Source organism: Telmatherina bonti (genome assembly GCF_933228915.1).
Source record: "Telmatherina bonti genome assembly, chromosome: 11".
Lineage (NCBI taxonomy): Eukaryota > Metazoa > Chordata > Actinopteri > Atheriniformes > Telmatherinidae > Telmatherina > Telmatherina bonti.
In genome coordinates, this window is record NC_136629.1 from 24962344 (window position 1) to 24981565 (window position 19222).

At 38.1% G+C, this 19222-nt stretch overlaps 3 protein-coding genes across 3 annotated transcripts; 1 reads left to right on the forward strand and 2 right to left on the reverse strand.

Annotated features, from left to right (window-relative positions):
* Nucleotides 1–1445: 1445 nt before the first annotated feature.
* adam8a (ADAM metallopeptidase domain 8a) lies at nucleotides 1446–9737 on the reverse strand (the record flags this gene model as incomplete). The annotated part of the gene is given in 26 exon segments (XM_079249310.1): nucleotides 1446–1490; nucleotides 1679–1759; nucleotides 1864–1914; nucleotides 2020–2076; nucleotides 2166–2213; nucleotides 2469–2667; nucleotides 2793–2904; nucleotides 3220–3304; nucleotides 3387–3473; nucleotides 3568–3748; nucleotides 3842–3917; nucleotides 4014–4209; nucleotides 4383–4472; nucleotides 4556–4733; nucleotides 4842–4984; nucleotides 5084–5165; nucleotides 5259–5428; nucleotides 5745–5813; nucleotides 5945–6022; nucleotides 6607–6838; nucleotides 7133–7209; nucleotides 7826–7904; nucleotides 7993–8066; nucleotides 8171–8280; nucleotides 9665–9719; nucleotides 9723–9737. Coding segments are annotated over 26 exon segments (2670 nt in total).
* Nucleotides 9738–11047: 1310 nt separating this feature from the next.
* Nucleotides 11048–15829, forward strand: znf511 (zinc finger protein 511). The gene is made up of 6 exons (XM_079249081.1): nucleotides 11048–11206; nucleotides 11308–11381; nucleotides 14400–14601; nucleotides 14736–14860; nucleotides 15200–15433; nucleotides 15749–15829. Exons 1-6 carry the CDS (start codon nucleotides 11054–11056, stop codon nucleotides 15819–15821), a joined length of 861 nt encoding a protein of 286 aa, XP_079105207.1. The 5' UTR covers nucleotides 11048–11053; the 3' UTR covers nucleotides 15822–15829.
* Nucleotides 15830–16471: 642 nt separating this feature from the next.
* msx3 (muscle segment homeobox 3) lies at nucleotides 16472–18655 on the reverse strand. Its single transcript, XM_079248861.1, has 2 exons — nucleotides 18287–18655; nucleotides 16472–17902 (listed from the first exon to the last, which is right to left on the reverse strand). The coding sequence occupies exons 1-2, from the start codon at nucleotides 18645–18647 to the stop codon at nucleotides 17496–17498; spliced, it is 768 nt and encodes a 255-aa protein (XP_079104987.1). The 5' UTR covers nucleotides 18648–18655; the 3' UTR covers nucleotides 16472–17495.
* Nucleotides 18656–19222: the final 567 nt, after the last annotated feature.

The window sequence follows — 19222 nt, forward strand, 5'->3', positions numbered from 1 at the left end:
GTCATAAATAAAACACATATACATAAACTAAGGGAACAACTAAAAGAAAACAATTACAATGAGACGTAAAACAACCAAATAAGATGTACCACAACGTTAAAGAAACATAAACCAGCGGCAAAATGGCAATAAATCGGACAAGGAAATGCAATACATAACAGGAAAATAAAAGCACACAAAAGATTTTGGGACACAAAATGAAAAAAGAAAAAGAAAAAGGGAAGACTAATCTGTTATATAAAATAAGTGACTTTTGACTTAAAAAGAAAAACAAACAGAAGTAACTTAAATATAAAATTTTGCAAAGCATGCTTGACAACTAGATAAGAATCTGCAATACTTTGTGTCTGCTGTTTATATGTTTCAGTCTGCAAATTCTGGCTCTCAATATGAAAAATACTCACATATTTGAGCTCAAGGTCACATAGTAGCCTATTACAATCTGTCCAGTGTTGGAGCAATATTTTAAAATCCCTTTTTATTATCATTATTAGTGGTAATATTTTAAAGAGTTGTACCAAAATCACAAGAGAAAGTAGTAGCAGTTAAAACAGTTGCACCATTGACTTTTAACTCTATCAATATCTTCTCATCCAGGTTTAGATCATCCTACAAAAATAGTACTTACATAGACTGTGAGAATCTTGTTGATTTCCCTGTAAACCATGTAAATATGCAATTTCTGATTATATGCATATACAGTTGTATTTAATTTTGGCCACTGTGATCTTGACCAGCAGGGCATGTTCAAACACATAGATATGGTATTTACTTGTTGCAGTTTCCTTGGAGTATTCCAAGTAGCATATTTGGGTTCCTGAGTGCAGAATAAGATGTGCAACACATCTTATTCTGATGTGCAAAACATAACTAGAACACTTAACAAAATTCCAGTCATCGTCAGGATACTGATACACACGTAAACAGAAATATTTATAGTGCAGTTGATTAATAGAGTTCACAAATCCCAGGATCAAGGCGTCAAAACATTTCCCTCAAAAACTACATTAAAAATAATCATGGCAGTAGAGCCATGTCTCAGTGATAAAGCACTCAAACCGAGTTTGCTGAGCATGGTTTCAGGTTTGTATCAATATTATAAAGGCTGACAGTAGCAGGACACCGATAATAGTAATCATGGCTAAATAATCATGGCAACAGAGCCATTTGTCATTGAAAAAGCACTCAAACCGACTCTGCTGAGCATGGTTTCAGGTTTGTATCAATATTATAAAAGCTGGCAGTAGCAGGACACTGGTAATCCACGGAAAACCATAATTAACGGAAACGTTCTGTCCGTTAATGTTGTTGACCGTTCTGTGGATCTTGTTTCCACTTTAAAACCGTCGTCGTCTTCAGAGAAAATCCTTCAAGGTGGGAAAAAAAACCCAATATCCTCTGCCATAGAATGTGAGAGTTTACTCCAGGGTGAATCATTTCCTCTGTCATCTTGGTCTACTGGGGGGCAACAGGGCAGGTTTTCCTCCAAGCTGTAAAAATAAAGACTGTTAGCACACATAGTTTGGATGAGCTGATATCATTTATTGCCCAAAATAGTCCTTAAGTGTTTTCTTCATTGCCTCAGAATCTGAGCTTTTCAGTCATGAGAAAATGAGAGAGTGCGATGTGCAAGCGATGGAAAGTCTGGTTCACGCCGTCTGGTTGTCTGAATACATACCAGCTGAGTGTGTGGCAGTGAGGACAGGGCTGTGGAGGGCTTGGGCTTCACTGGAAGCACTGGAGGCTGTGGCTTCAAGATCTTTTAAAGAAGATATGTTCATATATCATACAAGTAGTAAAGACAAGGCCGCTCAAATGTAAAAATGCTAACTTAAGCATTATGTTGAATTTGTCATCACTTACAGGTTTTGCTGTAAGTGGTGGAAGAGGTCTTGATGGTGGTAATGGTTTTGTCTGACAAATAAAGAAAGAACAAAAAGTAAGTTAGACATCATTTTAGAAAAGCAAACTATTAGTTTTCTTGGAAAGAGGACTGTTGTTAATCCATTGTCTTCTTACCTCAGTATAAATTGGCAGCCTTGATGCAGCTGAAGGCAGCATAAATGGACTTGCAACCTAAATAAATATATTTATTTAGTGATTGAAAAGCAAGCTATGGAAATTATGTTACATTTAAATAAAGGTAAAACAGGAGCTCAGAGTACCTGAGAATTCTTGGATGACTGATCTACATATGGCACTTTTTTGGGTGGCTGTATGAAGAGATAACAGAATGAGCATCAAAGGCTTTATTGTTCTTTTCAATATAAATACTAAGTTTAATTTTAATTCTGCTTTGTTTATAATTAAGATTATTTGTGACTGGTGTGTGTCTTGGGACAATTAAACAGGCATGTTTGCAGTCTGGGCCTTTAAATTCGAGACAGTTTCTACAAATGGAAATATGTTTGGTACAGTGAAACTAATACATGTGGTGGAAGTGTACTGAAGCTGAAGGAGAGGCTCACCGTTGGAGCTGCTCTGCATGGCTTCGGTGCTCCAGTTTGTGGTTTGTTAGTAGCAGAGGAGAGAGGTTTACAGGCCTGAGTGACTGATGACTCCAAAAATGTAGGCTGGCTGATGTGTGGGGATCCGAGTCGAGGACTGCCTCGTGGACTCTTAGACCTAAACAACGGGTTTGATTGTCCTGACGTAGCTGGAAGGCATCTGGGAAGAAATGCACATGGGAACTTAAATTAAAGATCTACAAGTAGATGAGGTTTATTTGTATATTTTTAGTGTAAGCTGTAATTTAATAAAATCTAAAAGAAAGAGGTCAATTGTTTCTCCACCTTTTTGTTGGCTGCCTTTTTCTGATGCAACACATTAGACTCCCAATAACCAGGACCACCAGGAGAAGCAAGCCAACCACCAGTGACACAACATACACAACTGGCATGGACTCTAAACACACACATGCACACAACAGAATAAGTCAGTGCACTTTTATTGCTTAAGGATGAGAAATAACACGCATCACTTGCTCAGGAAGCAAAATTCCCTGTAAAATCGTTATTGCATTTGTACTGGCTAATAGGGAAATTCCATTCAATCATTGTTTATTTTTGCTGATCAGAACAAGCAACAGTTGATTTAGAGTCTATGAGAAGTATTAAATCTTACTGGGAAACAGGGTCATGTGTAACTCATGGTTTTTAAAAAGGTCAAGCACATACAGAAGCAGACACACAGAACACAAAAAATCCCGACAAACAATACCTTCAGTAATCCTTGTCTGCTTAACATCACAAAAAGGAGGAGCCCAGCCGGGATCGCAGTGGCATTTACTCTCGTGATTGCATACCTATCAGAGATTTCACAGTTAGTGAAGTTGCCGTGTCTCCACAGTACTCTGGTGTTTTTTCATTTGTAACACAAATTTTCACCCCACGGTTGCTGCATTTGGATGAACAGTCATTTGTTCCATACGCTTTTATGCTTTTGATGTCTTCACACCGTTGATTGCGGCATACCTGATACACAGACATCACAAAGTTATTGACCTCCAAAGATCTGTGGTGCATGAGGGTTTCATTAATCTCGAATGTCAGAAGCAGTTTTTCTTACCATATTGTTACCACACTTGGTACCAGTTGGCACCATACCCAGATCTGCAGGGAAGTTGTCTTTAGGGTTAATTTTTGCCTCATTGCACATTACTCCATTTCCTACGTTGTAAAATGACTTCCTTGATGTCACTGGAAACTCCCATCCTCCAGCACAGAAAAGTGTTTTACAGGATTGATCTCTGTAACCGCAAACCATAAGCAATGATTTAAAAAGCTACACCTCACTGTGGCAATGTATTACCATTTGCACTCTTGTAGCTTTAATTGCATACCGACATCTCTGACTGAATGGTGTCTTTCTGCAGCTCCCATACTGATCGAAACAAACATCTGGTGCTACATCAGCATCTGAACAGGATCATATCAAAGATATTGTAATAATGATACTTGGTGTGACAGAATGAAAACACATATAAACCTAAATGTCACTCATAGGCATCTTACCTGGTCCCCACAGTCTCTTGCAGTGACCTTGCCTTGATGGGCACTGCCCATTGTAGCAGTATCCTTTTCCTCGGCTGCACAGAAGGCCATTTTGGGTGAAGGCATCAGCTGGACAAGCTGCAGAGAAGCCAGTACAATATTCTGCAAGGTCGCAGTCTCCTGCTTTTGGTCGGCAGATGCTGCCTGTCGGTTTCAGCTACAGAGTGCAAAGAACCACAGATGGTAATGTTCAAGCTACTGAAATACATCCACTAACAAATGAGCAGCCAGACGACACAGTCAGACTGTGTCTAGATATGTTATAGCATAACTAGCTTCAGTGTAACTTGACTAATCTAATGAGCACAAAACACAGTGTGCAGTACTTACTTGGCAGTTGTGGCAGCACTCTCCTTCTGCACACTGGGCTCCTGCATTCAACTTGCAGGTGGTGGCATTGCAGCAGGGATTCTTGCACTCCTATGAAACATAAAATTGCAAATCAGTTTCCACGGTGGGATTTAATTACATACATTCTTTTTTTTAATGCAGCACGAACAAACCTCTACAGTGCCACAATCACACTCTTCTCCAGGCTCTAAAAAAGCATTTCCACAGACTGGCCCCCCATAGATGTGATCAGTGGAGGGAGTATCCAACAAACAAGCAGGGTTGACCTCTTCCAAAAACTTGCTGAGCTGCAGCTGACTACAGCTGCTGAACAGTTCTGGATACACAGTGCTAGAAGGAGACATGTTAGGAACAGGAAAGGAGAAAATATTAATTATCTTATAGATTTGAGAATTGTAGATATGGAGGGATTTAATTGCAGGTGAAGACTGAGCTTACCCAATACTATCAGCCATGATACATGCTTTCCTTACAGTAAATGAACCACAGACACAGTTTTCAGTATCATGGGACAAGCCCAAGTTGTGACCCATCTCATGGGCAATAGTGGAAGCCACTCCTATTGGGTTGTTGTTATGGTCCTGTGTGCATTAAATACATCAGGATGAGTGCATTTTACAGCACACAATTTCCTTTTATTAGTTGTTATTTACACAATTTTTTCTATTAATGTGAAATACCTCATTGACAGCTCCTGACTTAGAAGTACACATTGCGTTGGTGTGTGCAAGGCCAACGGTGGAACCATCAAAATTCACACCTCTGAACAAAGAGGAACAAATGTTTAGACACCGGCTATGACAACTCAAACATCCTCTGCTCTTTTTTGTTCAAAGTTAAACAGGAAAATCTTACGTAATGAACTGTGCGTTGTCATGTTTGGTTCTCGGCACCAGGTACTGCTGACGCCACTCAAGGAAGCGGACCAGGGTGTTGTCAGGGTTGGTGCTGACCTCTATCCGATCTTGGTATGACCAGATGTCCAGACCTACAAGCATTACACGAATTCCCACAGGACGATACAGCTGTAATAGCACAGAGAGTAAAAGTTACAAATGGTATAAAAATTTAAATCAGTATTTCTGTGTGAAGTGACGCTACAAGCAATATTCAGAAGGAAGCAACATTTTTGTTAGGGGTTTGTGTTTCTTTCATGTTAATAGTATGCAAAGAAGATGTGGGAAATTTTTCAGCTTAGGTGTGAAGATTCACAGTGAAAGTTAGATTTCATAATGTGTGAGTGAGAGAATGTTTCCTTCCTTTTAGTGGTTAGAAAAGGAACAAAATATCCTGTATGACTTATTTCTGTTTATTTGACAGATTACAGAGAAACACACATACCTTATCCACATGGTTTACTACTTCAAGCACTCTGGCCTCTACTTTCTTCTTACTGCCAAACTTCTTATACTAGAAGAAAATATATTCAAATTTATATTGCAATACGCATCACACACTAAACAATTATTCATCTTAGCGTAATACTTTCAGATGAGCTACAGCTACAGGTTCAATGGGAAAAATAAAGTTTGCAATCAAACCTCTGTGTTGTCCACCACCACAACCAGCTCCACCGTCCTGGGTTTTTGTGATCGGTCCTTGATTTGGGCTCTGCTTTTCTGATTAATACAAAGGGCAGATTAAGTCAGTCAGTTATAATCACATATCAATTGTATATGTGTAGTTATTGGTTAGACTTACAAAATAACAAGTGTGTTTTCATTTAAAATATCAGTTTCACTTAGGCATCCATTTATGCCTTATTTAGCAGCTTTTTGCACCAAAATGTCTATTTTAATGATTATTTTGCTCCTGGATTAGGCCTATGTCTCATATTGCCTCTTTAAGGAAACATGACACTTTTGAAAATGTATTTTATTGTGACTAAACAGTTCTGATTTTTTAATGTTTCCCTTCATTTATACGTATTTATGTTTCTGACTTTGATTAAACATTTGTGTGAAATGAACCATAATCTGTTCCCATTGAATTAATTTCCTTTTATTTATTTTTTTAAATAAAAAGCAAAAATTTGAACCCGATTTATTTTTTGATACCAATGCAGAATAATCAACAGCCACAGTTGATTGTGCTGTTTCTTATTCCTCTGTATGAATTTAATGGTTGAATGTAAAGGAGAATACTAAAAGTTTAGTGGCCTAAGTTGAAACAGTCCATGAATGTGTCTATGCTGTGTCTTTACCAGACTACTGAGCTGGAACAGTCCAGACGAACGAGCTCCATGATCATAGAAAGTGGTTGCGTTTCCATGGGAACAGGAGCTCCGCTTCTTTCTCAGATGTTTGTGGTTGTAAACGGCATGAAGACCCTCAACACTGGGAGCTTCAGTGCTTGTTCTGCCATCCTGCTGTACTGACTCATTACCAGTCAAAGGTTCAATGAGGTACATCTGATCTTGAAGAGTTACAAACCCTCTGAAAAGCAGAAAAAGAATTTAACAGCATATCTGACGGGTGACAGATCAGCAGATAAAAAATTTGTCAGATCAAATTACATAATTGTCTTAGTTAGCTTCTACTTTGCAACCCTTTAGCTATTGGCTTTCTGATACAGAGCGAAACTATGCCCCCCATTTGGACTGAACAAAGTAATTATGTGTCACAGCAAAAGTCTCATGTAATGAGATATTTAATTATATTTCAAACTTTTTAACTTTTTCTTAAATTTTATTCTTTTTTATTAAAGCGCTTAGTAGCCACTTAATTCACCTCATTCCTGTGCACAAACCAATGCTGACAGAGGAGTCCTCAACTCCAACAATGTGTCCATGGTAGTAACAGTGAACCTGGAACAACATCCATTGTTTGTGAATGAAACAAAATACACATTACCTGTGCACACATGACATACAAAAATGTTTCAGTCTGTGAAAAGGAAGAATTTAACTTCATATGTCAGTTCCTCCTCCACATTACTGCAAGCCACATCTCATAATGAGGAACTTTGCAGTTAAGAAACATGTTGATCATCTGATATTTTGCAATAAGCAGGATATGCAAGTATGATTACAATAATTTGCTGGAATTTTTGGTGAAATATGAATGATTTGTCATGTAACAATCACAGACCAGCTGAATGGCAAATCTGGATTTTACCAAACTCTTTATCATATCCAACAGTTTAGAGCTGTGACTCTGAACAGAGTGAAATAATTAGAATAATCAAAGGGATGTTTCACAAAACTGTTCAAACAAAATATGACAAGGTCACCAAAGTGAAGGTGAACATATTTTTTCAGGATGTTCAATCAGTCAGTATGTATGAAAACTAATCTGTTCTATTCATATTATTAAGCTTGATGTAAATACATTTGATTTACGCTCTGCATCCTCCTAAAATGATAAAAGTACTCCACACCACAGACACAGTCAATGAAAATTAAATTAAGAAAACCTTCATACCCCAAGATCTGGAGCATCTGAAACTTGGGAGCCTTCATCAGAATAGTATGTAACTGTAAAGTTTTTTCCAACAAGATTTCTGAAAAGACAGTAGTTTGTGTATCAGATACTGACAGTACAATTTAAATGGACCTAGTACATATAGACAGAGATTAAAGTTTTCTGACCTGTTCTTCTCCAGACGAAGAGTGAAATTTTTCGCTTCAATGCTAATAGAATAATCCAGTACATCTGGGTATTTCTATTGACATACACAAGGAAAACAGAATATATTGTTATACTTTCTTCATAGGTTCTAACATGTTAAAGTTTACTTGAAAATCAGTTAACCAGAGTTTGCGTTACCTCATCTGTCGCAGCATCACTGATATGAGACCAAGTTTTCAGCCTCTGAGGTATCACTGTTTGGTACTTTGTCACATGAGGAAGAGTCTTCCAATTAGCTGTGGTTATTCCTGTAAGAACCAGGATTGGTTTTAACACTAGAAAACCCAGAGTTTTCTTACCATGCCGGTGGACAGTCAAAAGGCTGTGTGGTATGAAATGAACAACTCAACGACATACAACTGGCCATCTTTCATTTGTAAATGCAGCCATTACCTGTCAGATGAGCGTTTCACAGATGGAACATGCATCAAGTGCTTGACTTGTCTGACATATAGACAAGCTCAGATCAGTGGGAGGGTATGCTCAAAAAGATCCGGGAAGCCTCATGTCTACTGGGAGCTTTTCTCCCGAGTAGGGACCAAAAGGGGCTTTCAGAATGTTCTGCATTGTTTCAGAATTTACAAATGACCTTTAAGCTTTTGACCATTTCTCACATTTTTCTCATAGCCTTTATTCAGCATTGCTCATATGTGAAATGGTTCGAGGTTGTACATTTATTGCAGTATTGCACAGATGGCCTGCTTTGAAATGAGAAACAATATCCTTCCTTGTGGCTTTTGAGGGTTTTGGTCAACACCACATTGTGTGTTTGTTGAAAACAGCATAGGCAAGTTGATGATTATTTTTCACAAAATAGTCGCTAAACAATCAACAAGCATCCCCTGTCTTTTTTCCACATAGTCTGCAGGTTGGACTATATAGGTGACTGTACAGGGCATAGACCCAAAAGAAAGTGTGAAGGGATACCCACATAGCCTGCTCAACTGGTTGTGCATAACCTTGGCTTGTAAATGTTTCTCTCATTCCGACATCATACTACAGTACACCATGTAATTCATGTGAAGTGACTGCACCATACTTTCCCAAAGATTTCATCAATATCTATTCTTGATTTTTTTTTCTTTTTTTTTTTTTTTTCTTTAGCACATGTATTTCAAACATGTCCAAAGAATTCTCCCTATAATAAGTTCAACTGTAGTGGAACATTTGAGAATACTTTGTTTTTAAATCAGCAAAAGAAGAAGAAAAAAAGCCTGCCATATGAGAAGCATGAACCATGGGTTTGCTATAAATGCATGTTTCATTTGCTATAAAAAACAAACAAACAAACAAACAAACAAAAAAAAAAAACCACATAAATTATGACATGAAAAATTGTAGGTTACATGGAGTGAAGAGCTGTATAATATATTGGATATTATATAGTAGTTAAAAAATCTCTACCTTTCTCTCATTACATTACAACACATCCATTCATTCTGGTAAAGGCAAAACAAAATTAGTTCCATTTTAGTTTTGGACAAGTAATTTTCTCATTTCCAGAACACTGGTGTCTGTTCACACCTGATTTTAGCTTAAAACTAATCCAGCCACTTGGCTGTCCTTTGGGCATGGGCGTTAGAAAAGATATGGAACTTCTAATGAAGACAGAAAACAAGAAACTTAATTTACCCCACAAGGAGAAGAAAATCCATATAAAACATCCAGAATGTGTCATGCTGCTCTGTCAGACGGACTCTGTCATTGTGTGCTGAAAGTCTGAGAGAAAAGTCTTCAGCTCCCCGCCCATCTGCTGTGTAATATCCTGTAAATGACCATCTGAAGCCGAGCTGCTTTGCTTTTGTAATGTGAGAAAGAAAGTTCTCCGGTTTTTGTGTCACAATAAATGGGTACTAAATTAACTTAGTTATTCAGGTTCGCAGGTTTAAAAACGATTACAAGTGGGTCTACCAATACTGATTAAAAGTAGGCTATTGAAAATATTGAACGATAAACGTCATTATTTTTTCTCCACTACATTAATTTTCATTAAGTTTGCTGTGTTTAAAACTTAATTGAGTTTTTAAAATGCCGTTATTTATTTATTTTAATTTAAGAGTAATCTGTCTGGCAATCGCCATTTGAGCTAAAAATCCACTGTGATATTTGTTTCCATCTAGTGGTGAAGTTGGGAAGTCATAGCGACCTTTATTTCACTTGAGTATGTATGTTAGCATGCGCATTTAATTTTTATAACAAACTTTACTAAAATAGATATCTCTGTTTTGTTTTGGTTTTTTTTTTAAAGCCATAATCTGGGATATGTCAGAAAAGATCTAAAAAAATATATATTTTCCAGATTTCTTCAAGTTAACCAGTGTGTATTGTGTTAACATTACATTTATTCGAAAGGAAAACCAATGTGTTTTATTCATTATTTTCCGTTATTTAGAAATAAATTAAATGTATTTACTTGGGTTATTTTGTGTGGTTTTTAAGAAATGCATTACAGAGTAAGGCAGAGTGCAGAGGGAGAGTAATAGAGGGAGAAAAGGACAAAGATATAAATACCTTAAATTTAAGTAGCCAATTTACATTGAAGAGATCGACTCAGAAGATAATTTTATATTTTAAAATACAATTTTTAAGAAAGTACTTGTTTTAAAAACGAAATCGGAATAAAACTACAGGGGGAAACCGAAAAAACCTTTATTCAAACCTCTCTAAGCTTCGTATTAGGATGAAGCTTGAATAAAAATAAACAAGAACATAATAAAACTAAACTATAATAAAAATAAACCCAACTGTTGTTGCCAGAAAACACAAATAGTTTATAGCGTATATACTTTTAGAATATCGCACTATCAGTTTGCCCAGTTGGTGGCGGTAACGCGCCATATTGCTGTTGGCAACCACCACGTGCCCTGCATGACGTTATCTTTTCGCGCCAATTACAACCAAAACACAGGCACCTGCGTCGGTTCGTGTTGGATATGGGTAACTTTATGACAAATAGGGGACAAAACTGGGACATTCAACTGTCAGCACCAACCGCATAAGTCCGGGTAGATTTAGTCTCTTATGGAGGGAGAGTTATTGGTAGAAAGAAGCAGGGAAGACAGCCCAACATGTGTCAGGGAGCAGCAGCAGGAGAGGAGGCAATCTGAGGAAATGAATCCCTTCACTTTCACCCCCCACCGTATCCGCCTCCAGAAAGACCACGAGCTGTTTGAGGTGACACCAATTACAAACCAGATCACTTCTGTCAAACAAAACTTGCCGATACAGTCTGCAGCATCAGCTAGCTGTAACATGAGCGCGACTTTTGTTGACAGGATGGAGACATTCAAAGACACCTGTATCTACAAGACCTTTACATCTCAGACACCGAAGACAGGCCAGCGCTCAGGTATGGTAGTCATGTTCCTGTCATTTCTAAATTGTCTGTATATCAGCCATAAAACAGCACCGAGCATTTAACATGGAGTTTAACAATTCAGGGTCACGGAGAGCCTGTGCCAGCAATTATCAGGCGAAAGACTCATCGCATTTTGACAGAAGCATGCTAACTTTAAAATGTTTTGTTACGCTAACTTACAGGTACATCTCATGAAAATTAGAATATCATGAAAAAGTTCACATTTTTTCATCACTCGTTTCAGAATGTGAAACCCATATATTATATAGATTCATTGCACATAGAGTGAAACATTTCAAACATTTATTTCTCGAAATTTTAATGATTGTGGCTTATAGATATTGAAAACCCAAAATGCAGTGTCTCAGAAAATTAGAATACTACATAAGATCAATGAAAAAAAGCACATTTTAAACAAATGTCAGGCTTTTGAAAAGTATGTTCATTTCCATGCACTCAATACTTGGTTGGACCACCTTTTGCATGAATTACTGCATTAATGTGGCATGGCATGGAAGCGATTGCTTTGATAGCAGCCTTCAGGTCATTTACATAGTGTCTGGTGTCTCATCTTCCTCTTGACAATAGATCAGGTGAGTTTGTTGGCCAATCAAACACAGTAACACCATGGTCATCGAAGCAGCTTTTGGTACTTTTGACAGTGTAGGCAGGTGCCAAGTCCTGCTGGAAAAAAAAATCTGCATCTCCGTAAAGCTTGTCAGCAGAAGGAAACATGAAGTGCTCTAAAATTTCCTGGTAGATAGCTGTGTTGACTGAGCATTTCAGAAAACACCGTGGAGCAACACCAGCAGATGACATGGCTCCCCAAATCATCACTGATTATAGAAAGTTCACACTGGACTTCAAGCAGCATAGATTCTGTGCCTCTCCACTCTTCCTCCAGATGCTGGGACCTTGATTTTTAAATGAAATGCAAAATTTGCTTTCATCTGAGCAACAGTCCAGTCCTTTTACCTAGGGCTGGGCGATATGACCTTTTAGTAATATCCCAATATTTTTATGCCATGTCACAATATACGATATATATCTCGATATTGACCTTCGCCTTGAATTAATGCTTTGGTGCATACAATCACATCAGCAAGATGATTTTGTGTCTCCATTAAAACATAATTGTTCATACTGCATTAAGATATGCTGATTTTAAACATTTATGCCAAAAGGATGAAATTGTAACGAAGCAAACTGATCAAAACCACATTTATTGAACAGTTAAAGCAGTGGCAGAAACATGTAATTTTAAAACAAAATAAAGTGCCTTTGCATGATGTAATAAATGCAACGTATGAAAATAGGTGCTCTTGGGGGTGACTTTTCAAATGACAAACTATTATAAGGCTTTGCTTTATGGATACGTTTTTGAGTTGTCGTGTATTTTTTTAATCGCAGAGTTTAGCGTAGAAATCAGTCTTATAATACAGGCAGAATGTCCTCGTATCGTCTCCAATAAACTGCTTCAGACAGTTTTTAATTCAGGATTTGATTCCCACTCCTTTCTGTACTTTCTAGAGACATGACGAGCTAGATAAATATGCTTGTGTCTCACACACACAGTGGATGAGGTGAGTAAGTGACAGAGGTTGTGAATGTAATCAAATGTAATGAATTATTTTTGCGTGACGTGAAAAACGTTGCAATTTACATCCCACTCTGTAATCCAGAGCGGGATCAGTGGCGGATTTGGCTGTTCATTGTGACTGTAGGTGGAGTCGTGCAGGTGTCCTCTCTGCTCCTCTGACTGGCTGCAGCTGCAGCCGGAGCGACTGAGTGCTTCAGGACGGGGAGAGACTCTCGTTCATAACAATAACTTTACAATATGCGCTTTAAAGTCAGTCGCCAAAACACCAGGAAAGTCTCCAATAACTCCTGTAAAAGTTGCTAGATTTGTCGTTAGTCGCTTTTCACAAGAAGTCGCCAGATTTAACGAGAAAGTGTCTACACGCTGCCTCTCATGACGTAGCACGTAGCTCACGTTATGTACGTAACTAGGTGCGCTTGCTTTAACTCTCCGTGCAAAGCGGTGCAGAGTCGAGGAGGAGTGAGAGAACCCCGCCCACAGCTAAAAACAACTGCGTGACAACAGGATACTCGAATATGACGAATATAGGCATTTTCTATATTCACACAGGGGACTAGCAACGATATATCGAGTATATTCGATATATATCCCCCAGCCCTACTTTTACCCTTTAGCCCAGTAAGATGCTTCTGACTGTCTCTGGTTCAGGAGTGGCTTGACACGAGGAATGTGACATTTGTCGCACATGTCTAGGACTCGTCTGTGTGTAGTGGCTCTTGACGCGCTGAGTCCAGCTTCTGTCCACTCCTTGTGAAGCTCCCAAAATTCGTGAATGGATGTTGCTTGAGAGTGCTCTCAAGGCTGTGGTAATGCTGGTGCACCTTTTCCTGCCACTCAACTTTCCATTAATATGCTTGTATACAGCACTCTGTGAACAATCAGGTTCTTTAGAAATTACCTTTTATGACTTTTCCTCCTTGTGGAGGGTCAATGATCGTCTTCTGGACATCTGTCAAGTCAGCAGTCTTCCCCATGCTTGTGTAGCCATCTGACCAAGACCATTGAAAGGTTTAGGATACCTTTGCAGGTATTTTGAGTTAATTAGTTGATTAGGATGTGACATCATGAATTTCTAACATTGAAGTTTTTCACAAAATTTTAATTTGCATTTTGGGTTTTCATTATCTATAAGCCACAATTATCAAAATTTCAAGGAATAAATATTTGAAATGTTTCAACCTACATGTACTGAGTTTATAAAATATATGGGTTTTACATTCTGAAACAAGTGACAAAAATATATATAACTTTTTCAGTATATTCTAATTTTCTGAGATTTACCTGTAGATGTATTGGGCAAAAATAATGACGTCGCTACTTTTTAAATAAATTGTTATTGATTTATTCAAAAATCAGTTAGGTCAGGCTGTCGTTTACAGTCGTTTACATTCCTTCTCCTCTTGTCTCAGCGTGTCAGAGTTTGCCTGTCACATCTCAGACTGCAGTGCAGTTTTCAGTACATTGGAGGACTATGAGCACCACTACAATTCCCTGCACAGACATGTGTGCTGTTCCTGTCGTCGTTCCCTGCCAAGCGCTCGGCTTCTTGACATTCATATTCAGGAGTGGCATGACTCTCTCTTCACTATTCTTGCCCAGAAACAAGACATGGTAAGTTGATGATTTTTCAGCTGTTGAAATAAAAAAAAAAAAAAAAAAAAAAAACGGCTGAACAAAAATACAGGAATGTTAAATATTATTTTGGCCATACTTTACTTTATCCTTACATTTTTTGTATTTTTCAGTACCAGTGTTTGGTGGAAGGCTGTGGCCAGAAGTTCAGAACTAGTGAACAAAGAAAAGACCACTTAATAAAAATTCACAAGTATCCTCCAGACTTCAGATTTGACAAACACAAGAAAGATAAAAGGTAGGACTTTCATATTTTGTCCACTAGATGGCAGCAAATTATAAGGCGCCATGACGGTGCTCCTCATGAGGGGGCTGTGTAGGGGTCATGTATATGAATCGTTGTTGTGCCAACCTCATAGCCACAGTTCAGTTTTTTTCTTGAGTATTTGATGTGGCTGTGTTATCAGACAATCATGTAGTTTCGCTTTGCTAACCACTCTGTATTGTGTATACTGTTGCTGTATTAAAAAAAAAACCAAAAAAAAACCATGATTTCAGCTTCTAATAATGATACAGTTTTTATATATCTTTTAATGTTTGAATATTTTAATTGTCATACTTCTGTTAACTGAACCAGAGAAATGAAGAGACAGCTGCTTAAACATGTAGCAATGGAGGTAGCACGTGACGCGTGCGAGTCTGAAGGTGCGTGTGAAGATATGTGCAATGCACCAAGTGACCAATCGGCGCAAGAGGAAGCCATGGAAACACATGTGTCTATGGAAGAAGCTGCATGTATCGAGGACATTTCTGTTGCAGCTCTGGGTTCAGACACCAAAACAACACCACTAAAACCACAATACTCCTACAGGTTAGCATTTTAAAAGATTTTTTCTTTTTTTTTTTTAGAAAGCACTGTGTTTTGATAAATTTGACTACAAATTTCAAAGTTAAATTTAAGGTCAAACTTTTGCCAAATAGAGCGTCTGGTTCTCTCTTTATAGATTATGTGCCATGTTGTTGTTAAGTCTTGTTAAGCCAATGATCATTTTGCCATTTGCAAATTTGGATTATTGTATAATTAAAACATCTGAGTTGATGTAACCAAAACATTTACTGCAGCTTTTTTGTTTAAGTTTATTGCTCAACAGTTTGATTTAGTGCATTTATTCTTCTTTCTCTGCAGGGTTCCTGCAACTGTTTGCTTTGGTCACGGTTCAGTACGAGGCTTCAGAGGACGACGGGGCAAGAGGAAATGAAAGATAGCAAATGAGTTTTGTGTTAATTCTTTCCTTTTCAGCATGATGTATTTGATTTTATATGTGTAGTTAAAATGCTTTTTGCACAACAAATTGGTCATCATAGTCATTTGTTCAGGTACTGATATTGTCATTGTTGCTCATTATTTAGAAATGCTTCTCTTCTTTGTGGTGACATCCTACTGTGAGCACACAGGATAATCTGTACTGTTAAAAAGTGAACACCCTGTAATCTGTTTTTTTTTTTTTTAATCCACAGGAAGCTGAAAAAAATGAGAGGAATGTCAGACTTGCATAATAGACTTTTAATAATCTTACAAAACATGTTTTTACCCTTGAAATAAAAAAAAAAAAATCACTGTACAATAATGACTGCGGAGTCTGGCAGTCATGTTTAGCACTTTGAATGGATAGGGATAAAATAGTTAAGATTTTTCTTACATTTAGTACAAAAACTAAATGATCTTGAGACCTCTGTGCAATAATATTAGTTTTTGAAGGCAAAGAAAGCAGAAACATTATATTGCTGGAATCAGTGGTTTTACATGTTAATTCAATTCTAGATCACATGGGTTATAGTTAAGTCATGGCACAGCACTTAAGAGACAAAGGATTGCAGGTAAACATACTTGCAGGATAAAACTTTTGAGACACGACAGTATTAATCAAAACGGTAAATCTACATATAAGCTCTCATAAACTTGTCCAACTGGGTTGTAGAATTTTGAGAATTGCTTGTCCACTTAAGCTCTGTCTGTGAGACTTGTGATCATGTCTTTAGTGCACAAATTTTACTGAGTTAAATTAGTCTGTAATTACATGCATAAGGATATCAGATTAGTACAAATCATTCAGGGCTTTACACTGTCAGGGACTTCTCAGGAAGTTATTGAAGAATTAGTGTTTCTTTTGTTTTTGCACTTAATAGATTTTTCTAACAGTCCACATCTCCAATTAAAAAGATATGAAATACATGTGACATTTTCACAGACGTTTCTCTTTTAGCTTACAAGTTCATCTTTGTCTAAATCGTGTGTTTTTGTGTATGCAGCTGTCAAGTGACGTGTTTCTTTTTATAGTTTCTAAGCAGCAATTGACCATAATCAAACTCCAGAAACATAATTTGTTAGATGGGTAAGTTTCATGTAATTTGTTAATTATAGCAACACATTTAAAATCATTAGTTATCCTTTAATGCACCATCTGCAGTGAGTTGTTACACTCAGTCCAATCCTCTGTTGCCACAACAACATGAATGGGCTGCGTTTAAGAGAACTTCTGATGGGACAGAAACTTAGAAGTCTGAAAATTTCTTAAAAAATTTACTGCCATGAAAGTTTTATTGGTTGTTAATAATTTCCCTCAAAGTCAATTTAAATTATTTTGAAAACGTTAAACTTGTCAGTTGTGTTAAAATGTTTCTCTTACCTTTGTTCCTTCAATAAAAGACCATTTCAATATACCGGATTGATCTGTGAAAATATTTGTGTTAAAAAAATCGCAGCTTCAAATTTTCCACTATAAGAAAAATATTTGTCAAAATATAGCCTGTAATAAGAAATTTTTAAAAAAGATTCACAGGATGGACATTTTTCTTTCAATCTCATTTGCTGTATCAAGGCATTTATAAAGGCGGTTTCCCAACAAAGCAGTTTACAGTTTGTAAAAAAAAAATTATGAAAAGTAGTACATCCCATAAGGTCCGCTGAATAGTCCTGGTACAGGTAAGGCAGGCCGTGGTCCGGTCAGGGCTCCGTACAGGGCCGGTGCGCCCATTGGTGCGGTCAGGGGGAAAGGATAGGCGAAGGCCGGGAGCAGCGGCTTTGCAGCCAGCTTGAGCTTCTCCAGCTCGGCCTCCTGCAGTCTCTTGGCTTTGGCCCGGCGGTTCTGAAACCAGATTTTGACCTGTGTCTCTGTGAGATTTAGTGAGCTGGAGAACTCCGCTCTCTCCGCGATGGAAAGGTATTGTTTCTGACGGAACTTCCTTTCCAGAGAAAGCAGCTGAGAAGTTGTAAAGGGAGTTCTGGGTTTTCTGTTGTTCTTGTGTTTCCGTAGGTTGCATGGGGTTGGGCTAGGGAGTCCTGGAAGTAGATTTAGAAAATTACACCACTTTTGTAGTGTGAAGTTTGCATCATACATGAACAACACATTTGTAGTTGTCTGACAGTGTCCTATGTGTTACTTAGGGGCAGGCTATGTAACCTCATTACAAAGCTAAATTCTTCCATCATATGTTGATTAAATGATGAGATAAGCCTAATGATCGTGTGACATGACTTATCACTGTCAATAGATTCATGTCAGGAGAGTAAGTTGGCTCTGAAAACATCAATGGACTATTTCATACAACAGGTGGTAATTTTGTTTAAAAGCATATTTAAAATCCTCAGAACTTCATAGATCGGGAAGTATATGCCATGGGATTTTTCTCAAAGTTAGGAACAAAGAGAATATCCTTCACTTACTTGTAGGTGATGTATAAGGACCCTGTAACCAGTCTTTTGTGTCCTTGTCGCTGAGATCCACCGACTCCGTTTTGGACCGATAAACTCCCCTCGGTGACGCACACTCTGCCTCCTCCGTTCGGACGAACCCTGAGCTATCGGGGGAGTGGAGGCTCGTACAAGGAAGGGCCTTGTCTGATATCAGGGATTCCACGCTGAAAGGCAGTTCTAAACTTTTGTTTTGACTTTTTCTATCAAATGACAGGTCCATCTCATCAGTTCCAACCCGACCAGCACCACCATCCTCTGGCGATGTCTCCCTAAGAGCAGCCGAGGGCGGTGATCCCTGCGCAGGATTCATTACGCACGACTGCGGTGCCATGCAATCAATATTCCTGCAGCTTTAGCCCTTACTGTTTTAAAGTTTTCGCGTGTTCCCCAGAAGAGCATCAGATTTTCGCTGAGATTCCTCCACTGTTGTGCAACCGCGTGGTAACCTTCAGGTTTTACGCACGGACTTGCTTCTCCTTAAGTGAAGTGCAACAAGTTAGGCTTTCATCTCGCCGCCAGCCTATCAGACTTCAGATGTCTTCACGTGACTCTGCTTAAACGATTTCTGATAGGCCGGAGTTGAGAACAAAATGATATGGCTCTTTTTGTGCGCTATGGTTTTTGACAGATGTTGCGAAACTTCACCACATTGGCGACGCAGTCTAGTCATTTAGCCTACGGTAGGTCAAATGTAGAACTGCAGTTCTAATATCCTACAGAAACTTTTTATTCTTTTTACTTAATCACCTAAATGTAAATGTAAAGCTGCACTAATTGATTTTAATTTTAGCAATTGATAAACATATTTTAAATAGGTTCCACCAAAGCCTTCCTCCGGGATATGAGACCGGCTGGTCTTCATGCCTCAGAGCTGGCAGCTTTCTAGAGGTGTGTGTGTGGTGAAGA

Coding starts and splice junctions, on each gene's coding strand:
- znf511 (XM_079249081.1), top strand. CDS start 11,054: ATGGAGGGAGAGTTATTGGTAGAAAGAAGCAGGGAAGACAGCCCAACA. Junction 11,382..14,399: donor GAAGACAGGCCAGCGCTCAG/GTATGGTAGTCA, acceptor CTCTTGTCTCAG/CGTGTCAGAGTTTGCCTGTC. Junction 14,602..14,735: donor TTGCCCAGAAACAAGACATG/GTAAGTTGATGA, acceptor TGTATTTTTCAG/TACCAGTGTTTGGTGGAAGG.
- msx3 (XM_079248861.1), bottom strand. CDS start 18,647: ATGGCACCGCAGTCGTGCGTAATGAATCCTGCGCAGGGATCACCGCCC. Junction 17,903..18,286: donor TCCTTATACATCACCTACAA/GTAAGTGAAGGA, acceptor ATCTACTTCCAG/GACTCCCTAGCCCAACCCCA.